This window comes from Chlorocebus sabaeus, chromosome 25 (assembly GCF_047675955.1).
Source record: "Chlorocebus sabaeus isolate Y175 chromosome 25, mChlSab1.0.hap1, whole genome shotgun sequence".
NCBI lineage: Eukaryota > Metazoa > Chordata > Mammalia > Primates > Cercopithecidae > Chlorocebus > Chlorocebus sabaeus.
The window spans coordinates 81,265,521-81,290,418 of NC_132928.1; the positions used below are offsets into that span (position 1 = coordinate 81,265,521).

General features: G+C 37.5%; 1 protein-coding gene across 13 annotated transcripts in view; it reads left to right on the plus strand.

Moving 5' to 3' along the window:
* Positions 1-24,898, plus strand: part of SDCCAG8 (SHH signaling and ciliogenesis regulator SDCCAG8) — a 246,249-nt gene that overhangs the window by 112,612 nt on the left and 108,739 nt on the right. For 12 of the 13 annotated variants that reach the window (XR_012091314.1, XM_007989963.3, XM_007989969.3 and 9 more), the window contains one exon: positions 8,390-8,532. Coding sequence is in view for 12 of the 13 variants with exons in the window: in XM_007989963.3 (XP_007988154.2) it covers positions 8,390-8,532 (143 nt within the window). In the remaining variant the exon portion in view is untranslated. Of the gene's footprint in view, positions 1-8,389; positions 8,533-9,550; positions 24,746-24,898 lie in introns of those variants that run through there. The other variant, XM_073011885.1, reaches the window with a different exon arrangement.

Sequence of the window (24,898 nt, forward strand, 5' to 3'; positions counted from 1 at the left end):
GAAACTTACATTCCTAAGAATGCAAAGCAAGTTTTCTTTTCACTTTTAGCAAACATAAAGTATTAAACCTGTCCAAAAAAGTAGAGCTATCACCTGAACTCATTTTTGTAAACTGACCACAGAGTTGTAGTGATTCTTTTGCTGCTGAATCTCCTGGCATGACAGAACAGTGGTGTAAACTTGGCTTAGTCGAAAAGTCTGCTTTATTGTCACAATGTAATACAGTCAGCTTTATATCAGATGTCTTAAATTCTTCTCTTCTTTAGACACATACTTTTAGAAAGGCACTTCTTTCCTGCCATAGTTCCATTTCATCTGTTTTGAACACTTGTTTTGGCTGAGAGCTACGTTAGCTCTGAGGAAGTGCTTCTGAATTTAAGTGATCAGTTGATGCTACTTCTGTTAACATTATGCAAAGAAAAAAAAAGTTTCTTAAAATTCCTTCAAGAATATTTGCTTAGAGTAAGGATTGATTAAATAGCCACATCGGAAGCAATTGGAAAACTGAAAAGTTCCACAAAAATGTTGCATATTTTGTTGGAAAGGCTGAGGGTGAAGTTGCATGTTGATTCTTAGGCTGGCATGGAGTTCATCATGTTGTAAAAGGTGTAGACAGTGGGACCTGAGGCTAAACAAATCCAAACCTCAGGACGTCTTCAAGTCACTAGCCCTAAAGTCTCCAGGAGAAATGCTTCCTCAGAGTGAACCAGGCCCAGGGCTTTGCACATTGAGATCCTTGTGTTTGGTAGCATGATATTTGATCCGTGTCATCTGAGCTGTATCTTCTCCAGTTGTCTCTGTGCTATTTGTGTCTTCCACCTATGTCACATTATAGGCCAAGAGGTTTTAGAAGGCAGACTGTGTCATTTCCTCTTTATTTTCTGTTAGATCTAGGATTGTTTAGGGAGACAATATGGTGTAGTAGAAAGATTATAGGGCTTGAAATCAGACAAACTCCGTTTTAAATCTCAGCTCTGCCACTGTATAATCTTATGTAAGTTACTTAACATCTGTGAGCTTCAGTTTTCTCATCTGTAAAACAGGAATAGGATACTTATTTTTATGTGGTTGTCATGAACACAGAATGGAATTTTAAAATATAAAATGCTAAGACAGTGCCTGGTACATGGTAAGCACTCAAAAATGTTAACGGATATCAGTGTTACTATTAGGTCCACAATAAAAGCATTAAGTCAGTGTTATGTGCAATCAACAATGGTAACCGTGAACAGGATTTCTAGAATGGTATCAGCAACCTTCTACATCTGCCACAGTGAAGAGGACAATCATTTTTGGCTGTTTCCAAAATGAGTTACTACTTATAATATCCTTTTGTTCACATAGGCTGGTTCCCCAAGTGTCTAGCTTGGAAAATGAGCCTTAGAAATACATTTTGCTATATTCTAGACCGGTGCTATGCCAAAAAATTTTCTGTGATGATGAAAATATTTTAAACCCGCACTTTCCAATATGGTAGCCATGGAATCACCATGTGGATACCAAGCACTTATACTGTGATTAATGCAAGTAAGGAACTAAATTCTTTATTTTAATTAGCTTAAATTTAAATAGCCAAAGCTAGCTAGTGCAGCTGTAGACAAAAATTTACTAATGATTTGACAAAATCAATCTTAACATCTGTAAGTTAATAAAAGTATGAACTGGTAAATACTAAATTTCCAACGAGTACATTTTTTTTTTACACACACAGAACTTTATATAAATTATTTTCTCCCAAGTGATAGGTTATATGTTTCAAAATTCAGTATTATGTACTACCTTGCTTTTGGAAATATATTCTTTGAATTCATCCATTGGCTTCTGAGTGATAAATTCACATTGTCAAAATTTGTCAGCCTCAAATGTACCAGTTCCTTCTTTTAACTTGTGAGGGTTTTTGGATCTAGTCTTCTTACTGTACTGTAATTTTTTTTCTCCCCATTCTCATCTTCTCTTACACAAACAAGTCACCCTATATTAAAGATGGCAAAGTAATTTTTAAGTCACATAATGTTTAGTAGCAGGAATAAATCACTACCATTGAGGTATTATAGTTTATGCTTCTTTTCTTTCCAGGCAAAGTTATCCTTTTGAATTAAGATGTTGTATAATGTTTCAAATAGGTTTTACATTCATTTCTTTGGATATTTTTTCTTAGGAAATCAGGAAAAATGTATAGTAGAATTTCTTTTAATGAAACTTTTTATTTGATTCTATTAATTTATGTAAAAATATATTTTAATTATCTGAAGTATAGAATGCTTCTCAAATTGTAGGATTGTGAAATCAATTTTATAGATTGAAGCAGGAAATGTTTTTTTAAAAGAAGTGGAATTGGCCAGGCATAGTGGCTAATGCCTATAATCCCAACACTTTGAGAGACTAAGGTGGGAGGATTGCTTGAACTCAGGAGTTTGAACCAGCCTGGGCCATATAGCGATACTTTGTCTCCACTAACAATTTTTTTAAAATTATCTGGGTATGGTGATGCATGCCTGTAGTCCCAGCTACTTGGGAGCCTGAGGTGGGAGGATCACTTTAGCCCAGGAGGTCACAGATGCAGTGAGCTGTGATCACACTACTGCACTCCAGCCTGGGTGCCAGAGTGTCTCAAAAAAAATGAATAAATAAATAAAAATATATGTAAGATAAGATAAAAGAAGTAGAATAAAATAAGATGGAATAGGAAATGTCAGAGTGCGTGACACATCATAAGAGTTAATATTGTTTCATGAAATGCTTCTTACATTTATATGTGTGTGTGTCTCTGAATTGTGATTTAAAATGAATTTTTTACTATGGATCTTGGCCAAAAAAATGTTTGAAAGCAACTGCATAATTTATTGTATGGTGTGGTGAAGGCAGTGAAGTTAGAAGATCTGGTTCAAGGCTTGGGTGTACTGCTTTAGACAATTCTCAATGTCTTTGACCCAAAATTTCTTATATGTATAAACAGAGATACCTGCCCTGTATGTTTCATGCAATTGTTTCAAAGATCAAATAAAATTCTAAGGTGATGTATAGTTGTAACACTCCTTATTCCTTTCAAGTAATAATTTTATATTGACAAAACTCAGTGGCTTGCACCCACAATCATGTATGTTCATATTTATGAGTCTGCAGGTCAAGTAAGATTTGGCTGATCTGTGCTCTATTTGACTGGGTGTTTCTGCTTCAGGTTGTGGGTTGTGCGTTGTCTGGGCTATGGTTGGGGTTTGGGTCTGTTCTCCATGTATTCTTTCTGCGGGCTAAGCTGAAGGGGCAGCGGCTACCCAGTGCCTACACTTCTCTTGGTTAATCACCAGAACATGAGCTAAACATAAACATATTTATGATTTTTGCTTACCTTATAGCCATGCAAATTCTACTGGCCAAATGAAATCATATGGCTAAGCCCAGAGTCCCTGGGGAGACGTAATGTAGTCCACTCTCAGTGGAAGAGAGATGGGAGTGAATATTTGCTGAACAACAGTCGGAATAAACTATCATATTACCCCAAAACTATTAAACCCACATGTTTATTAACTGCCTCATTCTTAAATATAAAAGGATAGCCAAGTATTACCCTGTATTTGAGGAAAACCTACACCATAATGGAGAGTCCAAATCAGATAAACAAGAAAGGAACCTGGAGGAAACTGAGGCAACATATAATGAGCAAAGGAAAACATTTAAATACTGTATATTCTAATAGGTAAGATATTATATTCATAGATTAAAATTAGCATGCTATGTCAAAAAGTGTCAATAAAAAGAAATAGCTCATAGAAATACCAAAGGAGTAGAAAATTTTCTTAACATTCAAAATGAGGTGTCATCAGTCAAAGAAATCTTTCAGAAGTTACAATCAGAAGACAGAGATGGAAAAATATAAGAAAATGAGATAATCAATCCAACAACTAATGTCCTGGAGCTAAAGTGTATGGCATCAAAATATTTTGAAATAGTAGAAGAAAACATTCTCAAAGTGAAAAAAAATAAGCCTTCAGATTGAAAAGGACTCACTGAAAACTCTGCACAAAGAATGAAAAACAGCTCCATTCCAGGATTCAGCATTGCAAAATTTCAAAATGACAAGGAAAAAGAGATGACTGTAAAAGTTTCCAGAAAGAAAAAAATATAAATCATAGACCAGGTACTAAGAATCAGAATGGTACAGGGTTTTTCAGTTGTACTATTAGGATCTAGAAGACAGTGAAATAGTTATTAAAAATCCTGAATGAAAACTAATTTCAAAATAGAGTTTTATACCCAGCCAAACAATCAAGTGTATGCATACAGTAATAGCATTTTCTGGCATGTGAATACTCAAAAATGTGTTTTTCGTGTGCCTTTTCTTATGAAAGCTACCTGGAGATAGCTTTCATACCAAAAAAGGGAATAAATTGAGAAACATAATGACTTATGACCCAGAAAACAAAGAACTCTAAAAGAGTATGGAGAAGACTTGTCACAAGATAGAGATCAACCAGGCCATACATAAGGTGCCAAGAGGGATATATCCAGAAATTTTTTTTTAAAAGAACTTATACTTTATCTAATATGTTTGGTTATTTGAAAAAAATACTGTTGATGGTTGTTTAACAGATATGTTTGAATATTTGGGGAAAAATGTCAGTTATCTAGAAAAACAAACTATTAAAAAACTAGGCAATTAATTCTAGAAATAATAAAATGATATGTAAGAAGTTAATTTAAACAAGAGAATACTTTTCTCAGTGAGCAAATTTTTCATAATCATTATAATGTAAATGAACTACTGACTAATGCTTTAACCAAAATCATTATATGGGAGCATGAGGTGGGTATGTAGGGTGGGTGGTACGAGACCTAAATTGTCACCCTTCTTCCCATAAGAAAGGTCTAATATGGAAAACTTAAGAAATAGCAATATAAGTTTGTCTTTTAAAAATATGAAGATAAACATCAGAAGAGCTAATGGTGTGTGCCATTGGAGATTAGGTTTGAAATAGGGAACATAGGTCATGGGCACTGCTGTTCCTTGTTATGAGCCATTTAGTACTATGTGACTTAAATTAGGTGCATTACTTTGATGGGCAAATTTAATCAACAATAAAAATAAAGTTACATATGCCCATGATTAAGAAAAAAACTTCCTACAGTGTGGAGGGATATAAATGAACAGCATCAAGTCTCCCCTTTTCCACATTCGATCCCCAGTACTGTTTTCTAGCAGTGATCACTTTTAATAGTTTCTACTTTGAGTTGTTCTGGTGGTTATAGTCATGACTTGAAAGATATCTTTTGATAAGGTGTAAAGCTAGCTGGACCTGCCTTTGCCCAGTTAGCCAAAAGATGGCCACATCAAACTGCACCGTAGACATGCAGGTTAATAGTGTGCTTTGAGAGTAATGTACGATTGGCCTATGGCTATGGTTGGTCTTTCATCCCCAAGCTACTATATACAGCCAGGGAAGCAGCCCTGACCTAGTTGGGTGAGGCAAAGGGTTATCCTGCCAGTGGGAGCATGGCATTTCTGGCAAGAGATTTCTCTTCTAACGGTTGGACTTGGTGCCATGGCAGATTTTCCTGACTCAGGGAGTAAGTGTTGAGCCCTGGTCCAGCTGGTTAGATTATTTGTTGATTTTGATTATCTGCACCAATAAGCTCTTTTGCTGGCATGGATAATCAGAAGCAGGCAGTAATTTTCCATCTTCCTAACAAAAATGCATTTCACATTTTGAAATTACAATAGATGAAGTTTTATTCAGTTTTCACCAAAATACTGCTTTATTGAGAAGGGGGAAGTTTTATGAATTGAGAACTCTTTAGAGATAGTCATATATTCTTAGGTGGGTCATTTTTTCTTACCACTTTTCTGTTCTTGAAAGACAAAGGGAAAAATCAGTAATAATGATACTCGCTGTCTTTTATTCAGCTTTTACTGTGTGTTAGGCACTCTACTAAGAATTCCCAGCCTCATTTAATCTTCACAACAGCTTTAGGAGCTTGTTATCACTCCAATTTTGGAAGGAAGAAACTATATAATAGTCTAATGACTTGTCCAAGGTCACAGAAAAGTGCCAGAGCTGTGTCTGGAGCCCTGATCTGTGTTGGCTGTCACACCCATGTTCTTTACCTCTGTGTTTGGACTGTCTTGCAATGCAACCCTTGACTTTTTAGTCCATGAGTAAAAGAAAGCAGCTAATTTATACTTAAAATCTAATTACCAGTGTAAGGTACATACGTTGTTATTGTTGCATAGTGCTTACAAAAATTGTATCTTTTCTTTTTAAAAAAAAGTTTGGAATTTTATACATTTTCTGTTTCTGTCATTCTTTTGTCTTCTCTCAATTCAAAATTCTGGAGTCATCTTTGGTCTTCCGATTCCGCTCCTTTTACTTCCATAAAATCACCATATTCTCTTTGTATTTCTGTTTTAAGTCCCTCCACTCCTCATGTCTGGAATACTGCAATTATCTTTTCATGGCCTTCCTTCTGCCATTCTTTGCCACCTTAAATTGATTGTACACATTGATCCAGTTTTCTCAAGCTCAGCCTCTGTCATATTGCATACCTGTTTAAACCATTAATGTCACCCTATGATCTATAAGAAAAAGGTAGTGTTATTAATTTACAATTAAAGAGCTTTCATGTGATCGAAAGTATCACTCCAGAGCTTTTGTGCCCTCACTTCTTTCTCACTTTTCTTGTTCATGCTAATATATCCCTCATCTGGCTACTGAGGCATGAATTTTCACTATAACTCAGTTGGTGTTTTTATATGCTTTGCATTTTGATAGTCTTCTTGTGTATATATGTCTCATTTACCCAGATGAATTATTAACTACTGAATTTAGAGATGGGAACTCTGAATTCATCATCTTATTTAGTATAGTTTCTTGCCTATAGGACTGTGTAAGAAAATTAATGAATGAATTTTTGAAGTTTTAAAGTTAGCATATCTTTCCAATTCTATAGTTCTTTGCTTTTGTTAATTTTTTAAAGGTTAAACAATACACATTTAATACTCTTTATTTATTTTTATCTCTTTAATTATATTTAATTATGAAATTGGGAATATATGGGTTTAACTTTAATAACACAATATTTTAAAGAAACAAGTCAGTTTAACTTAGTATTTCAATTGAAAGATACAGAAAATCTACACTGAATGAAAATGATATAATTATTTCATAGTTTTTCAAATAAACCAATATTTGAGAACTGTACTAAGTTATTATATTGTTGGTTAATGTATGGTTTTGATGGAGATAAGCTGAATATTTGTACTGTTATGAATACAAGAAAAAGTGTAAATGAATTATTTAATTTATCCTACATGATGTATTAAATGCAGTTGGAGGTTGTTCAGAATATTGAATAAGGACATGAGAAAATTTGGAAGTTTACTTAAATACTAAGTTTAAATCCCTCTACTTACACATAATTTTGTTTTCCAAAAGGAGGTTGCATTTTTTCTGTATCAAATTTGTTTCTTGCTTTCTGCTGAATTTGAAAATATTTCTGCCCTTTCTTTTTTTTTTCTTGTTTTAATAGCCTAAATATTTTTAAAAGTTCATCTTTTATTTTCTTTGACTTAATTTTACAGATGTTCTATTGATAAATAAATATTTCTACTTTAATATATAAATTATTTAAAATTATGGCCTATATAAGGTATTTTTGCTTTGAAATATTTGAGTTTCAGTAAGATAAGGATAATTTCACCCTGAAACCAAAAAATAAACCTTCATATATTTTCATATTTATTAGTCTTAGAGTGTTCTTGTTGACTTTTAAAATTACAAATTTAAATGGAAATATTATTTTAGCTCAGAAATCTCATATACTCTCAATGCTTAAATTTCTCATGCTGTTTTTTTTCCCTGGATTATTTTTTCCAAGTAATATTGAACATCATAATCATGCCATTTTTTACACCTCACAATTTTCTAAAAATCTCTTAAATTATTTATTTTACCTTTAATTTGGGTTTCAAAACACCCAAATGAAGCCATAAATTTATCTTTTAGAATAAAAAGTACATACTTGATGTAAATCACTGCATGTGTCTGATTGAATCTCACACAAAAATGTCACATTTTAAAGGTAGTCACATTTTAAGTAAATATTACTTTTTAAAGGGAATAACTCTTAGAGTGAAAGTGCAATTATCCAATTTGACTGCTCTCATTTAATCGTTTCAGTTTTAAAATTAGACTTCATTTTACAATCCAAAATCAAATCTTACTCATGTGCATTTTTGGATGTGCTAATTCCTTTTGTCATAAAATGGAAGTTAGCCTACATTTTCTAATAATTTTTTATCACATTGAAATTCATGGCAAAAAACTAAAAATGAGCTAATTTTGAATTCAAGTGCATGTATTTTATATGGATGCTTTTCCCCTTCTCTGTACCTAAGGAAATAGAGAAATTGAGAATAGAACTGGGTGAAAGCAAACAACACTTGGAACAGGAGCAGCAGAAGGCAGCCCGGGCCAGAGAGGAGTGCCTGAGACTAACAGAACTGCTGGGCGAATCTGAGCACCAACTGCACCTCACCAGGTACTCCCTAATCCCATTATGCGCCATAGCACCGATTTCATTCCACTGATTTTTGCCACAGGCTTCCAAACAGTTGTTAGAGTTAGTCTGAGTCATTCAATTCACACATAGCTTTCAGGCATATTAAGAAAAGTGGAGATGTGGTGAGCAAAACACCCAGACATGTGAATGATAAGTGTGGCAGGGAGTTACTGATAGATTACAAAACCTTTCATCTACAACGCTCAAATATTTAGGTGATTCTCTATCAATATAAGCAAAATGACATATTTCTCCTACCACCACTACTACCTCTTCTGCTAATTCTACGTCTAATAAAAATCTTGAACTGAAGGATGTGAGGAATTTATTTAGGAAAATAATAAATACTCTCGGTGAGAGAGACAAAGTAAATAAATTGTAAGGTGCAAATTGAAATGGAACTGATACGAAATAAGGAATCTGCATCCTAAGGAGGTGTAAAATTTCGAGATGAAATAGATTGGCACTGCTCATGTTCAAATCATTATTATAACCGGGCTTACACCATTGAGGTTTCAGATTACTTTGTTTCCATCATGAGATTTTGTGATGTGATCATCATTGTCATCAACTTTAGTAAATATGTAGCTCGGCCCTAAATTACATTAAGACTCTTTAGGTTGTAAGCATTGTGAATTTGCTGCATTGGAAAAACATACACACACACACACAAATACACACATAGAAAGAAAAATTCAAACAGAGAGAGTAGATATTTCACTTTATCATATGTGGTTTCTTTTCACTTTGAGTTTTATTACGATTTTTCAGTGTTCACATCAAGCCTTTGGGGTTGCTCAGTTCTTAGAGTTTTTCAGTTTTTAGAGAGAACTTTGTTTAAATAAACATGTAAGTTTATGATATTTGGTTTGGTTTATAAATTAGAAAAACACTGGTCTTCCAATCATAGTAATATGTTGAATTTAAACTATGAAAGGGGACTGATCCCTTTTACATTAAATATGACAATGTAATTCTGAGCACGGTATGCTAACAGATGGAGAAAAGCACCACTTGAACAGCCTGCATTTGGAGAAAAAAATATTCTAGAGGTTGGTGAACCTCCCAAAGTTTTGGGTGAGTGTTAAGATGCCTCTGGTTCTGTTAAAATCAAACCTTGTATGAAACATTTTGTTATGATAATATTCCAAATGATTTTACATCTTCCCTTTTAAACAATAAAAGAAAGAGGAAAGAAAGAGAAAGCAAAGAAAGAAAATACATTATTTATACATGTATGGTATCTAGAAAAAAATCCTAATAGATGAAACATATGAGAAAAAAATTGCTTAATATTGCAGAATAATGACTGTTCTTTTAATGCTCATTTAAAGTATTGTCATTGTAGAACTGAGAACCTAATGTTAGCATAATTCCTGTGGTTATTTAATCTTACAAGTTTCAGAATTTAGCTTCATCATGGTAATGTTAATAGTTTTTCTTTTCTGTCAGACTTCTATTCAGAACCAACCATTTGTGTGCTAAGCACTGCTAAACCTCAGAAATAGGACAGCTTTTAACGTCTCAGTGTGGCTGAGCTTCAGTAAATAAATATTAATGCTGGTTTTGCCCCTTTTGCCATTCTGTCTTATTCAGAGAGTTAATTTCTGAAGTCAGAGTCCATAGAGAGTTTTCCCGTGTAGTATCAATTTGTAGTGTTTGACAAGATCAATTTCTTGCAAGTAGAGCATATTAAGATGCAGCAACTGCTGAAAATGGACGAGTGGTAACTAATTCCTTTGTTCTTAAGAAAAACGGTTTTGCTTGGTTCCATAGAAAGCTTTTTTTTTTTTGTTGAGCTTTATTTAAAACAATTCTACAAAAATTTAAACGTAGTTTTACAGGAAATAAAAATTATTTTCTAAGTACAGTACTCTTTTGTAAGCATTTTATGCTTAGTCTGTGTTCATGTTTTATAAAATCCACATTCATAAATTTAAAGATGACAATTAGAAATGCAAGGAACTGTGTATATCTCCCCTTTGCACTGACAATGTGACTTGGTTGTTGGGCTATTTCTGATATATAGCACTTTTTTGTCTTTTTGTTTTTTTTCTGTTTTTTGTTTTTTTTTTTTTAAGTTTGCTACCCCTCACCATGCTTTATTGATTCAGTATACTCAGGTGTGTGACTGAGAAATGTTGTGTCATTCTTTTTCAGTGTAGATCAGCTGAAATACATAACTCCCACACAGATAACACCTTACCACACAGTCTCAACTTAAACACTTCAAATGGCATATTCTAAACAAAGTTTAAAATTGAATATGAAAACCATGTTTAAAGTAATGATGAAATAAGGATCCAAATCTTTAGAGGCAAAGAAAATTCAAAAAGTGTAGTAGAAATCTGTACATCAACCTAAAAGAAAAATAGCCTACCACTTTTTTGGTGTTTCTCCTTATTGGATTTTAAAATAGTAAATGGAGGCCAAGCGCAGTGCTCACACCTGTAATTCTAACACTTTGGGAAGCCAAGACAGGGGAATCACTTGAGGCTAAGAGTTCGAGATCATCCTGAGCAACACAATGAGACCCCATCTCTACAAAAAACAAAAAATATTAGGCAGGCATGGTGGTGCACCTATAGACCCAGCTATTTAGGAGGCTGAGGATGGAGGATCACTTGAGCCCTGAGGTTCAAGGCTGCTATGAGCTATGATTGCACCGCTCCACTCCAGCTTAGGTGACACAGTAAGACCCTGTCTCAAAAAAAAAAAAAAAAAAGAAAATAGAAATTTAGCATTAATTAAAGGACCCAAATGGGTGAGTGTAACATTCACTTAGTCAACAAATATTTATTGAGCACCTACTATCTTTTAAGTACTTTGCTTGGTCCTAGGCATAGAGAGAAAAAATAAAACTCAGTTTCTACCCTTAGATTGCTCATACTCTAGTAAAGAAGCCACATCTGTATATTCAAATATAATGGAGTGTGACAACAGTGCAATGATAAAAGTGATGATTACCACAGGAGCACATAGGGAGGAGGTCTGGCCCAGTCTGCACCAGAGGTGAAGGCAGTAGTCAAGGAAAGCTGATATCAGGGAAAGCTGACAGTGAGAAAGGGATAGTCAGGGAGGTGGAGATATTTGGCAGCAATCTTGATTAGTGAGTTCATGAGTGAGAATTCTGAAAGTGGAAAATGGTGGGTTGGGTACCCCAGGTAGAGAGACCAATAAATACAGAGACATAAAGTTGGGAGAAAACATAACTCTACTATCAGATTAGGTGATTGGTAGGAGATAAGACTGGAAAGGGGAAGCAGGGACCAGCAGAAGAGCCTTAGGGGCCATCTCCCGAGTTTCGCCCATTCTCAGTTGCTCTTGATGCATTTTAAGCAGGGGTGTCAACGAGATTGAATTTCTGGGTTGGGAGCTTGACTCAGAGAACAGTGTGGAAAGTGAGCTTTGAGAGTTGATCTAGGAGAGAGAAAGACCAGTTAGCCCAAGGTCAGCAATTGCAGCCAATGGGCCAAGTCTGACCTATCGTCTGTTTTTGTGTGACCATTAACCAAGGATGGTTTTTATATTTTTAAGTTGATGAAAAAAAGGGAAAACAATATTTTTTGACACATGAAGATTATACATCCATAAGTAAAATTTTATTAGAAAACGCCACCATTATCCTTCATTTATTATGTATTTCTCTACCACATTTGGGTTGAATATGGTCCTCAAAGCCTAAAATATCTACTATCTGTCCCTTTACAGAAAAAGTGTGCCAGCTTCTCAGTTAGGAGGCTGGTAGTTCAAGTAAGAAGTCAGGAGGGCTTGAATAATGACAAGATTCAAATATGTATTTAAAGAAGGTAATTGAAGAGCTTTGTGAAAAATAGATGGGTTGAGAAGAGATGACTGGCAGGGACCCCAATTAGAATATAAGCACCATAGTCCAGGGAGAGAGTAATGAAGCCCTTGGCTATGGCTATCCCGTGAAGTGGAAAGGAAGTCGCATCTTCAGGAGGTATGTGGAGTCATGAATAAGAGAGGACAGAATTAAAGGTGGCTGTAAGTTTTCTAACCCAAGTTGACTAGAGGATCTGTTAAGCCAACTGAGGAACTTAAAAGAGGTAGCCGAGGAAAAGAATACTTTTTATTGTGCAACCCCAGTGGAGATGTCCAATGTTGGCTTGGTGTGAGGAGAAAGGTCATGACTAGAGGCTTAGATCTGGATCCCCTTTTACATAAATGTATTCATTGTAGCTAAGGAAGTGGTTAAAAGCACATAGAAAGGACCATGTTTTAAAGTACAATGGAAGAACAGCCACCAGCCAATAAGACTGAAATGGGGTCTTTGGATGTATAAGAAAAGAATAAAGAAGAATGATTCAAAGAGTATTTTTGGGGGGGGTAGGGGGCGGTAACAATTAAAACCGTATGCTTTCCCTTAAGGGAGGTCCCCAGACAGCCTAGGATTGAAGAAACTTGAATTATAGTATCTTCTCTAGGCATTCACTCCAGGATTTCTTTGCAACTTTTGAGAAATTACTTTAACTCTTTGGGCCTGCTTATGTACCTATAAAATGAGGTGGGACTAGATGATTTATAAGTTTCCTTCTAGTTCTGATAATCAAAGATTCCAATCATGATTTAAGACAACCCATTATTAACTTCCTGTTTCTAGACATTAGGCATTTAAATTGCTTGGACGATCTTTTGTTTAAGGTATTTTCTTAGTTTGAAGTTTAGAAAGTTCATTGAAATGACCCTCAGACCCACCACTTAAATTCATTGTAACTTAGGTTCTGCTGACCTCTCACAAAGGTTATCAAAATTGTCTCAACACTCTTCCAGTCTCTTTTGCTGACCATTGCCCAGTGAATATTCATCAGCCTCTGCCTTGACTCTGTTACTTACTATACTCTGAAAACCTTCCATGGTGCCGCTCTATTAGAGAAAGGCAAATGACAGCATGGCATGCGAGGTCATCCTGATAGGCTCTCAACCTTCCAGTCTTATTTCATCCAAGGTGAAACCCTCTTACCTGCTGATTTCCAGACAAATGTAAGTACACACAGCTCCCCTTGCACTTTTGGAGGGCTTTTTCTCCCATTTGCTGTTCTCTATACCTAGAATACCCCTCTGACCTTCTCTAGCACTATTACTAAGCGCTACCAAGGTCTCCCTGAAGTCCTGATTTTTCTTCTTACCAAGGTCTCCCTGAAATCCTGATTTTTCTACCTAGGCCTCCAAATTGATTCTTGTCAGAGGGAGCACTTCTCCCCTTGAATCCTTCTTCCCACTTTGAGCTGATGACATTTGAGCAAATGAATTACTCGAAGGAGGAAAAAGCAAAATCTGGGGAAAAAAAAAGAATTAATATTTGGAAGTTTTTTGTGTACTTGCTATTTTTTGCTTCTGGAATGTGTTATTCTTCAAGTAGGAGAGGTCTTATCAGTATTATATTTCTCAGAGCTCCTAGCTCGTCACTTTACAAAGAGTTGGAGCTCAATAAGTCATTAATAAAAATGTGAATATATTCCAAATGTATGACTATTCTTTCAAGCTCAGTACTGCTATACAAATAAATATCTTCTCACATATATCAGAGTAAAAAGTATAAGAAGGTGATAAGGCTAAATTTTTTTTATTGGGAATTTTACTTGTCCCTATGATACTGTATTATGATTTTGTAATCACTTTTTATTTTTAACTTTGCATAAATGTATATGTTTAAGTATATCAGAATCCAATGATAATCATTCTAACAATGCAAGTAGGTTTAGTAAACTGCACCAGGCCTCTCACTTACATGTACGTGTTTAAAAACCACACACACACACACACACACACACACACACAAACTCTTAAACTAGACTTCCCCGTAATTAAAAGATGACAGTGGAAGTCATGTGCTTAGTGCACACCTGCAGTGCTAGAAATTTGGGAGGCTGAGGTAGGAGAGTCGCTTGAGCCCAGGAGTTCAAGGCCAGCCTGGGTAACATAGCATGACCACATCTCTGGGAAAAAAAGAAAAAGATGACAGTGTTTGAAACAAGTGCCTCGTAAGCATGAACGCTAAACATATCTAGCCTGGCATGTATGAAAACAAAGCAAGGCTGCTTTCTTCCAGTTATTACTGTTAATATTACTCAAGCAACTTCTTCCTTTTCCATAACAGACTTTCAGGTACGTTTAAAATTGTTCATCCATTTATTCACCCATTCTACATGGAGCGTTTTCTGTCGTAAGACGCTGTGCTAGGGATGATGGGAGATAGAAATATAAAGTGGACTCAGCTACTGCCCTTCAGGAGCTTACAGGCTAGCGGGGAAGAGAAGAAAAGACATGAGTAGATCGGGTGTGATGGCTCACGCCTGTAATCCCAGGACTTTGGGAGGCTGAGGTGGGCAGGTCACTTGAACCCCAGGAGTTTGAGACCAGCTTGGGCAATGTGGCAAAACCCCATCTCCACAAAAAATACAAACATTAGCTGGGCATGGTGGTGTGTGCCTGTAGTCCCAGCTGCTCTGGAGGCTGAGGTGGAAGGATGGCTTGAGCCCAGGAGGTCAAGGCTGCAGTAAGCTGTGATGGCACCGCTGCACTCCAGCCTGGGCAACAGAGCAAGACTTTGTCTCTAAAGTTAAAGAAAAAAGAAAGAAAAAGAAAATACACATGTAGTTGGTAAGATAAATGATAAGATCTAGAAGGGAGGTTCTAGAAAAGGATTACAGGGAGAGAAACAGATTACTTCTTACTGATTTTGGTAGGATTTGGATGTAGGAAAATGGGAATGAAGGGCATTCCGTGTAGGGAAATTGATGGGATTTGGGAGGTGCTCATGTACGCATAAGAGTAAGTTAAGTATAGGACACACAACGATCATACAGACACCTAACGGTATCACCTCGGAGTAAGAATATATTCATCTTAGGCCAGGCATGGTGGCTCACGCCAGTAATCCCAGCACTTTGGGAGGCCGAGGCGGGCGGATCACGTGAGGTCAAGAGTTTGAGACCAGCCTGACCAACATGGAGAAACCCCGTCTGTACTAAAAATGCAACATTAGCCGGGCATGGTGGCACAAGCCTGTAATCCCAGCTACTCGGGAGGCTGAGGCTCGAGAAGCGCTTGAGCCCGGGAGGCAGAGGTTGCAGTGAGCTGAGTTCGCACCATTGCACTCCAGCCTGGACAATGAGTAAAACTCCATCTCAAAAACAACAACAACAACAATATATTGATCCTAGTATCTGTGTAGTACCATGCTACATGTAGCAACTCTTTAAAAATTAATAGAGTTATAGCTAACAGCAGTGGCTAACATTTGCTGAGCCTCTACTGTTCCAGGAACCAAGCTGAGAGCTTCTCATATAATCCTATCAATAGCTCTATAAGGTACAGATTCTTATTTTCTCTAATATACAGCTGAGGCAACTAAGGCACAGAGAAGGAAAGGAATCATCTAAGGTTACACAGCTGATATGTTATCAAAGCAGATTTTGAACCCCAGTAATTTGCCTGCAAAGCTTGTACCCTTATCCATTAAGCTGTGATTCTATGTAAATTACTAGAGAAATGGATTAATGCAATTGTTCTGAAAAAGACAACTTAGAAAATCAGTAACATTAATTTATAATAGAAATAAATGTTAGCTGCTTCTGGCCGGGCATGGTGGCTCACGCCTGTAATCCCAGCACATTGGGAGGCTGAGACGGGCAGATCACGAGGTCGGGAGATTGAGACCATCCTGGCTAACATGGTGAAAACCCATCTCCAGTAAAAACACAAAAAGTTAGCTGAGCATAATGGCCCGCGTTCGTAGTCCCAGCCACTCGGGAGGCTGAGGCAGGAGAATCTCTTGAACCCCGGAGGCGGAGGTTGCAGTGAGCTGAGATTGCACCACTGCACACCAGCCTGGGCGATAGAGTGAGACTCCATTTCAAAAAAGAAAGAGAGAGAGAGAGAGGGAGAAAGAAAAAGAAAGAAAGAGAAAGAAAGAAAGAGAGAAAGGAAAGGAAAGGAAAGGAAGAAGGAAAGAAAGGAAGAAGAATGGAAAGGAGTGTTAGCTGCTCTCTTATGCATGATGCATGACGGTGAATTTTGGCTTGAATTTTTCCTAAGAAACACAGTTTCCTTTGGCCTATTATTTGCCATTGTCATTTAAACATGTTATAATGCAATTGTCATTCTCCTTTACTTCCTTAATTTTCACCCAAGAAGAAAGAGAGGCTTTTATTAAAAAGTCGAAATTTTTCAAGTATTTGTTTTTGACATGTCCAAATATCTGTAAAGAGCTATAGGATTCAAATTCCTCTCATACGACTACCGTTTACACACACGTGGTCGGGTTAATTTACGATATGGCTGAAGAAAGCAACCACTTCTTAACATTTATGTGACTCTTATTAACTGCTTACTGAGACATTCTTTTCCATACCTTTTGCCCATGTACTGAAACACATTTTTTTTTAATCCTGCATTTTTTTTTTCTTGTATCTGATCTTTAGGGGAACTACTGCAGGAAGCTTTCTTTTGTTTATTATCCAGAGAATTTAGAACTCAGATTGCCCTAAGTACAAAATCTTAAAAATTCTTATTTCTCCTTTTATATAAATGATCTTTTTACTAATATATATGTACTTCAAAGAATTTCTCAGAGCAGGAATCTAAGTGAGAGTCCACCAAACAGGTATTATACTGTGACCTACTTTTGTGATCCAAATGGGAAGATCTGGCCTGTGACCTAGAGAGACAGCAGCTTGACCTATAGGATTTGTATCTTTTTGAAAGTGAGAAAAGGGTACAGCAGAGGAGTCACTAGGTTACCCTATTAGGATGGATAGATCATGTGGGGAGAGTGATAGAGGCTGCCTTGCCAGGGCTTTCAGTTTCCACATAGTAACTAGTACAGATTTTTTTTTTTTTTTAATTTGAAGCAAGAGTCTTGCTGTGTTGCCCAGCCTGCAGTGCAGTGGTGTGGTCTCAGCTCACTGCAACCTCTGCCTCCCAGGTCCAAGCAATTCTCGTATGTCAGCCTCCCAAGTAGCTGGGATTACAGGTAGGCAGCACCATGCCCAGCTAAGTTTTGTATTTTTAGTAGAGACAGGGTTTCACCGTGGTGGCCAGGCTGGTCTCGAACTCGTGACCTCTGGCGATCTGCCTGCCTCAGCCTCCCAAAGTGCTAGGATTACAGGTGTGAGCCACTGTGCCTGGCCTCTAGTACAGATATTTTCTTGAGGTTAGTTGTTTGACTTCCCAGCCTATCAATTCAAGTCAGGACTTTTAGGGTTAATTGAAATCCAAAAAGGATAAAGTGATAAATTTTTATAACGAGACCATGTACAATCCAGGTGCAGCTGGCCTCAGTGTTTCCTGGAGCCAGCATGCTATCATATTCTCACTTTCCAGAATAGGGCTCAATTTCTATCTGAATTTTGCTAATTCTTTCAGATTCTTCCATACCATGGAGTAAAACATCCTTCATTCTGAAATTGATGATAAAGGAAATACCCTTGATCTCAAACTGTAAGAATGTGACTTCCTGGCTCCTTCACTTCCAATTTCAAAACCTTTGGTTAGGATCATCCTTGGGTGCACCCACGCACTTTTGGGTGCTGTGGCTGGTAGCCCCTTCAAAACCACATAGAATAAGGAAAGAAAGTTGTACTAAGTAAGGGGAGGTGCTCTTACTAGGGGAAGGGTGTCAGGGGTCCTGGGTGAGTAAAACACCAAATGTCTGCACTGTTGCCCCTTGTTGTCTTTTTAAAAATATAATCCCTGGTCAGGTGCCGTGGCTCACGCCTGTAATCCTAGCATTTTGGGAGGCCAAGGTGGGAGGATCACTTGAGGCCAGAAGTTCAAGACCAGCCTGAGCAACATATCAAGACCCCAGCTCTATCAAAAAAAAAAAAAAAAAATTAAAAGAATTGGCCAGGCATGGTGGTGCCTACAGTCCTAGCTATCGGGGAGGCTACGTGGTGGTGCGTGCCTGAGTCCTGGCTGTTTGGGAAGACTGCTCGAGCCTGGGAGTTTAAGGCTGCAGTGAGCTTTGATTGCCATCGCACTCCAGCCTGGACAACAGAGTGAGACTCCTTCTCAATAATAATAATAATAATAATAATAATAATAAATGAATAAAAATGCAATCCCTGATTTTTCATCTAAGAAATGGTTTGAAGTGGAGAGAGGGGAGCAAAGAGCACATTTTTGTCCATGTACATTGGAACATGATATTCTCCACTGTCAACATGTGATAGGTCCAAAGAGACATCATCAGTTCTTCACAACAGGCTCTCCTTGTTGTTTTACTTAGAAAACTCTTAGAATATAAAAAGAAAGATGCACGGCTAAATCTCCAGCACGCACATGTACTGTGCTTGGTCTCTGCAGCAGTGCTGTTCCAGCTGTGGCCCATGATGGGCCATAGACACTTGTTAGTGTCTATGACAAGATAAGTACCGAAATCTATAGAAGTCTTTGGCAAATTTTATATCAATTTTTAATTGCCACAATTTTCAAGTGCATGATCAGTGAGCTTTTTTTTTTTTCTGGTATCTTTTAAATTTTTTCTAGTAATTCATTTTTATTGTGTTTTAGAAAACTATTTGCAAAAGATTCGAAATTAAAACAAATATGCTGATCATTTACCACAAGAAGCTTGAGATGCTATGCTTCTCACTGCTTCCAGCAAACCTAAGAAAAAACAATCCTCTATAGATGAGGAAGCCGAGCCTCTGAAGGTGAAGCTTGAGGTTGGGCATCCAGGAGGGAGGAGAGTGGGCAGGGGATGAAGGGCCAAAGCTTGTTTCAAACTGAGATAGAAATACTTTTGGTGTTGTACAATCTCAGCACCCAGACCAGGAACCAGGGCTCTTTCATCTCTGTGCCCCCAGCACCAAGTTAGGCACTGGGTGTTTAGCAGATTTTCTGTAAACATTGAATAAAGTTGCCTCTGCTCTTTATTGTTGGGAAAATGTTAAAAAAAAAAAAAAAAAAAAAGAGGGGGGCGGTGGGGAACTGCACTCATCTTAAGATAACAACAAACTTAGGTCAAAAAGCCAAACTCATTCTCTGTTTATTTGAAGAAGATATTATAACATTGATATATATTCTTGCTATTTTACAGTGAACTTTTATCTTTTTTTTTCTCCTGAGTTTTATTCAAGAATTTTTAGCCTAAAGTTTCCATTTCAAAGTTAAGCTCAGTTTTTTTCTTGTACTCCTTTCATGAATAAATTAAGCAGAGAATGTGTCAAAAATAATTTTAAATGGATATATGTGCAACCAACATCTTCAAGGCTTGAAATAGATGGCCTTGGTGCTGTTTTAAATTGCGTCCTCTTTTCCTTCCCCCACCCGGTATCAGATAAAACAGGCTGTCAGAGAGCCAGGAAAGAAAAGGCATTTCATTTTGCTCTGGTGGACGCCGCACCGCCTGAGCCTGCTCTGCTCCACCTGTTTGAAGGGCTGAGAACCCTGGTCTCAGTGTGGCCCGGGGCGGGAGAGGTTCGAAAGTCAGGCACTGCCAGGAAATGTGTGTTTGCAGGTTCTGCTTAACGTTCCCTGGCTCGCTCCTCTCAGTTCTGTGAAGCCCAAATGTGAATGCAATGAAAATCTCCACTGGGGATGCACTCGTCTCCCCTGCCACATAGGCCCACAGCCTGGAGCATGGTGGCAGCGGCAGCCAACTCATTTCCTGAAGAAGCCCAGAGGAAGCCGAGAATGTATTGCCCACACCACTTGCCTGACTCAACAACAATGAGCATCAGGTTCAATGAAAATAGGAAAGAAAAAGCAAAAACAGAGAATTGTTCTCATAGTAGCCCTAAGCCAGAGTATGTCTCTAAAAGAAAGTTCTGCTCTCCAATATTATTTTGAAGTAAAAGGAATATAACAAAAGCCCATCAACTTGATGTTTAATTTCTTTTGGTGAATTTCTAAAATTAATTAACATATATATATATATATTTTAGAGGCGCAGTCTCGCAGTGTTGCCCAGCCTGGCTTCAAACTCCTGGGCTCAAGGCGAAACTCCCGCCTGAGCCTTTCAAGTAGCTGGGATGACATGAGTGTGCCACTGTGCCCGGCTTTGATACTTAGTTTCTTCTCAAACACCTCCTCCTAGTGAATGTGTTCTTTACATCAGTTATTCGGCATTACTTCCCTTAATGTTTCCGTAATACCCACAAAGTATGTGGTGATGTGTTGATTGATACATCTTGGAATTAAAACTCATTTTAAGGATCCTGAGCAAGTAAGAGGCTTGGGGAATATTCAGTCTGCTCAGTGCCCTCTCCCAAGCCATGTCTCATGGGAGACCAGGGCCCGCTTCAAGTAAACACATTGTTATTATGCTGCAACTCTGTTAGAGCCGCCAAGCAAAGGATGCAGTCAATCTCGGGAGCTCAGAGTAGGCACCAAACAGGTCAGAAACCATTTGGAAGCAGCTTGCCATCTAGCTGAGCTAAGACTCTATTCCACCTTGGCTCTATGTGACCTCTCCCCAGCAGGCAGGGTTGCCTGTGATAGGGCTGAGCATCTCCTGCCTTGACCAAGCCGCGGTGGGTAGGGAGGGAGAGCCACAGGCTGCTTGGGTTTCAGAGTATCAACAGGGTTCCTTCCCCAGGGTGGGTGCCAGTGAATAAACAGGGCATCCCTTTGACACCTTTCCTGTATCTAACTTCAATAAGCCTATTCCTGACCAGGAGATTCACCAAAAGAATGAACCCAGTGTTGAGGAAATAACCATTAGAACCATATGAACAAAAGAGGTAAACAAAATAAAGAGCAAGTCTCTATTGGAATGTATGCAGGAGATGGGGGTGATAGGTGATCAAGGTGAAGCATTCACCGTGGGTTTGGGCAGTGTTCCAGATTTGCCCTTTGCCCAGTGGCTCATCTGAAGTGTAGTTCACCAGGCTGGATGTTGCTTGATCTTGACACTTGTCCTAGTTCTATTTCTGATTATTTTTTGTCACCTTGGGGAAAATCCCCTATTGTACTTGATTTCCTACAGACCTTAACTGTGATTTTATGAGGATATATATGAGTATGCAAAACCTTTTTAACTCATTCAGCGTTTTGTAAATCTGAAGTATTGTTTTTCTTTTCAGGCACTCCAATGCTTTTAATATGAGTTCGGGTAAAAAATGAGTAGTCAGTGTATTGATCAGTCTAGAAAACTTTAGAGCAATTAAGGGCAGGATCACCTGACTGAAGCTCTTTATGGCAAGGCTATGGTGCTGAAAAATCTGGGGCACAGAGTAATATATTGTTAAATGTGTTATTTCTGACTTTCTACATCTTAAATGATCCTCTTTGTCTTTAGAGGGCAAACTGTCTTGCCATTCCTGATATTAACTCTTTGTCAAAACAATATCTAATGGAAGCGGCTCTGTAACCTAGGGGCTCTTTCAGTTCTGCTTTGTGGCACTGATGGCAGCTCTCTAATCTTAACCTATTTCTGAAGTCAGGCATTTATTCGGAATCATTCACTATTGAATTAGTTAACGATGTTTGGTTTGAGGAAAGATGGTAATGATATTAAGGAATGATAAAATCCATCTACAGTGAACATCGAGACCAAGTCAGAACTGTGGAGGAACCCAAATTCAGATCCTGCACTCAAACTGATTTGCACAAAGAATTATCTGTTAAAAGTGGGAAAAAGAATGGCAGCATGAGACAACTCATGTAACTAATAAACTTTTTAGATGCTGTTTCATATGTTTGCTTTTCATTAAATGCAGGAATGGTTGCGACTATGTTGTTGTGATTCAGTCAACATTTATTCCTATCTGTTTTTCATATACAAAGGCTGAGGGATGCCAGAAAATAAACTGTTAACGGAGAATTAACTTCTTTGGCATGCTTTCATACTTATCTTCCAAATTAAAGAAAATGAAATGGGCAGAAACAGAGTGTAGATTACCTCCTTTTTGTCAAAAATGGTGGGAATTTGAAAATTAATAATAAAAAAGGGAACAGATGCAGTAACATGCCAGAGGGAGATTAATGTGGAGAGTAAAATCTGTGAGCAACAAAACTGAAGCAAACTGAATCAGTGGGAGGTGGTTGTACAATCAAAATCAGGATAAAAGAGAAATTACAAACAACCCTGCACTTGTCAAAGTAGTAGTAATGAAATCCTGACTCTGCCAGCAGTGAGAACCTGTGTTAGCACTTTGGGGTAAGGATGGTAGCCGGGTGCCAGGTAGGAGGGCAGTGTTAGGTTGCTGGGCAGCAGCCATCTTGTGTAGAACAGATGGCACCGAAAGCTGGCAGGGGAGGGGCTCCTTAGCAGAACTAATCAGACAGTAACAGATAGGGCAGCTGGGAAGACTGACCACAGCGAGGGAGTCTGCGGGGTAGCCGAGTGCCATGATGTTTGCAGTGGTGTGCCCATTGGTCTGAGATAAGACCTTGCAATGTCTTTCCCATCTACAGAAGAACGGAAACTTTGTTCAAAAAGGAAAATTGAGTTGAATTGTGTCAAACTTGGAGGGTGGGGGTGGGCATTGGGGTAGTGACTGAGAAAGGAAGAATTGTCCATCTCTGAATTTGTCCTGTGAGTTTTCAGTCCCAGCTACCATGGAACCTTGATTTTTGCTGTTTGTATGGTTCTGCCAATCTAACGTAGACAGTGTGGCACATGGAATGATCACTTTATACATTTTATGCATCAAAGAGTTTGCAGTATCAAAGCTATAGTTAAAATTAGAAAAGATTTTTTGATATGCTTTCTACCACATATGTCTTTCACAAAATGAAAAACGAAAAAGAACCATGTGATACATGCATTCCTACTTAATAATTTTTCATAAGCTCATTTAAGCTGTGTTTGATTCAGTCACTTGCCCTTCTTTTTTCCCCCATGTAACTGTCAGTTGAACATCAAAATATAAGCATAATTCAGAGCCAAAAACCTTAAAACAAAAATCAAACCAAATCATTCTGCAAATAAAAGAGAAAACTGACCTGTTAAAATTTAATAACTTATTAAGGAGTCATGGTTCTTGAAGTATAGAGTTGGGACATTTTATTAAAATGATGAGTTTAACAAAGAAATCCAGATCTCCTACATCTGCCTTTGGACTTGTCTGTTTCTTTTTCTACAGAAGGTTTATAGCTTGGCTCAATTCATTCATTTTGGAGGGGGAGGGGAAAACCTTACAGGATTTGAAATAGGTGGTATAACATAGCCATATGCTATTTATGCAGCAGTTTCTGCAATAAATCTAATTTGGTGCTGTCAAAAAATTAGACTTATTTGATATAGCAGCACATTAGTAAATGATTGTGGCAGATTTAAAGTTGTCATTTAGTCTCTTCTTACTCTTAACAGAATCTCGCAAATCCATTTTCCCCCTTGATCAACTCTATGAAAATATCCCAGTTCTTTGTCCTGCAGCCCTGAAAATATTTCCACATCTGAAAGAAGGTCTTGCCTTAAGGTAATTGAGGAAGGGGGTGGAAAAATGAATATCCTCTGTTGTTAAAAGACTTCATAAATATATAGGCAGAAAAAAAATAAACCAGAGATAATTACAGTATTTTCATCATTTGCAGTTCTTAGAAAAGCGGAACTGCAAGTCTCATTCAGAATGTAGATAAATTAAGGTCAGTTCTTTATTAAGGAGTTTAAATATTTTACCTTCCATCCTACGTCCATATGCTGTTTTAGGAAAACTGATATTAAAGAATGTGAGTGACATCAGCTCTTCGTCTTCACCTAGCAGTGCCCTTAGAAACGGCTCTACTCTTCGGTAGTGTAACCTGGCAACATTGCTTCAATGCCTCTTTTTCTTTTTTTTTTTCTCCCTGTAAAATTTGTGTTTCCGGTGTTAGTATCAAACTATCTAAACTTTTTCCTAGTTTTTCTGTTTGAAAGATAAGATAAGCCATTACGCATTAAGCAGGTAAATATTAACAATATTCTCTGAATTCCTAAATCAGTCCATTTATAAAAGTAATGATTTCGTTTCCCTTTTCTTTTTCTTGCGTGTTTATGGAAGAGAAAAGTGTATGTGTGTATCGCATTTATGCGTCTGTGTGTGACTGGAAGTGATGTTAAAACTGATTGTTTTTCATTTATTTATGTTCGTATCGTACAAATTATCCAAAAGAAGGCTACTAGTGTGTTTTTGAAATGCAATTTACTCAGAGTGAAGAGTTCCTTCACGGTGATTTAAGCAGCCTCTATTAAACTAGCATCTTGCAAATGCTTCTTTCTTTTATATAGCAAATCAGACCATGGAAGTGATCAAATTACCAGGATTCTTTCAATGCTATTCAGAAGCAGGGATCCAGGTGACCAAACTACTGTCAAGCACAGATTACACTAAAGGAAAAAATATCCAGAAAAGCTTTAACAAACTTGCTGGGTAAACTTAAGCAATATTTTTGA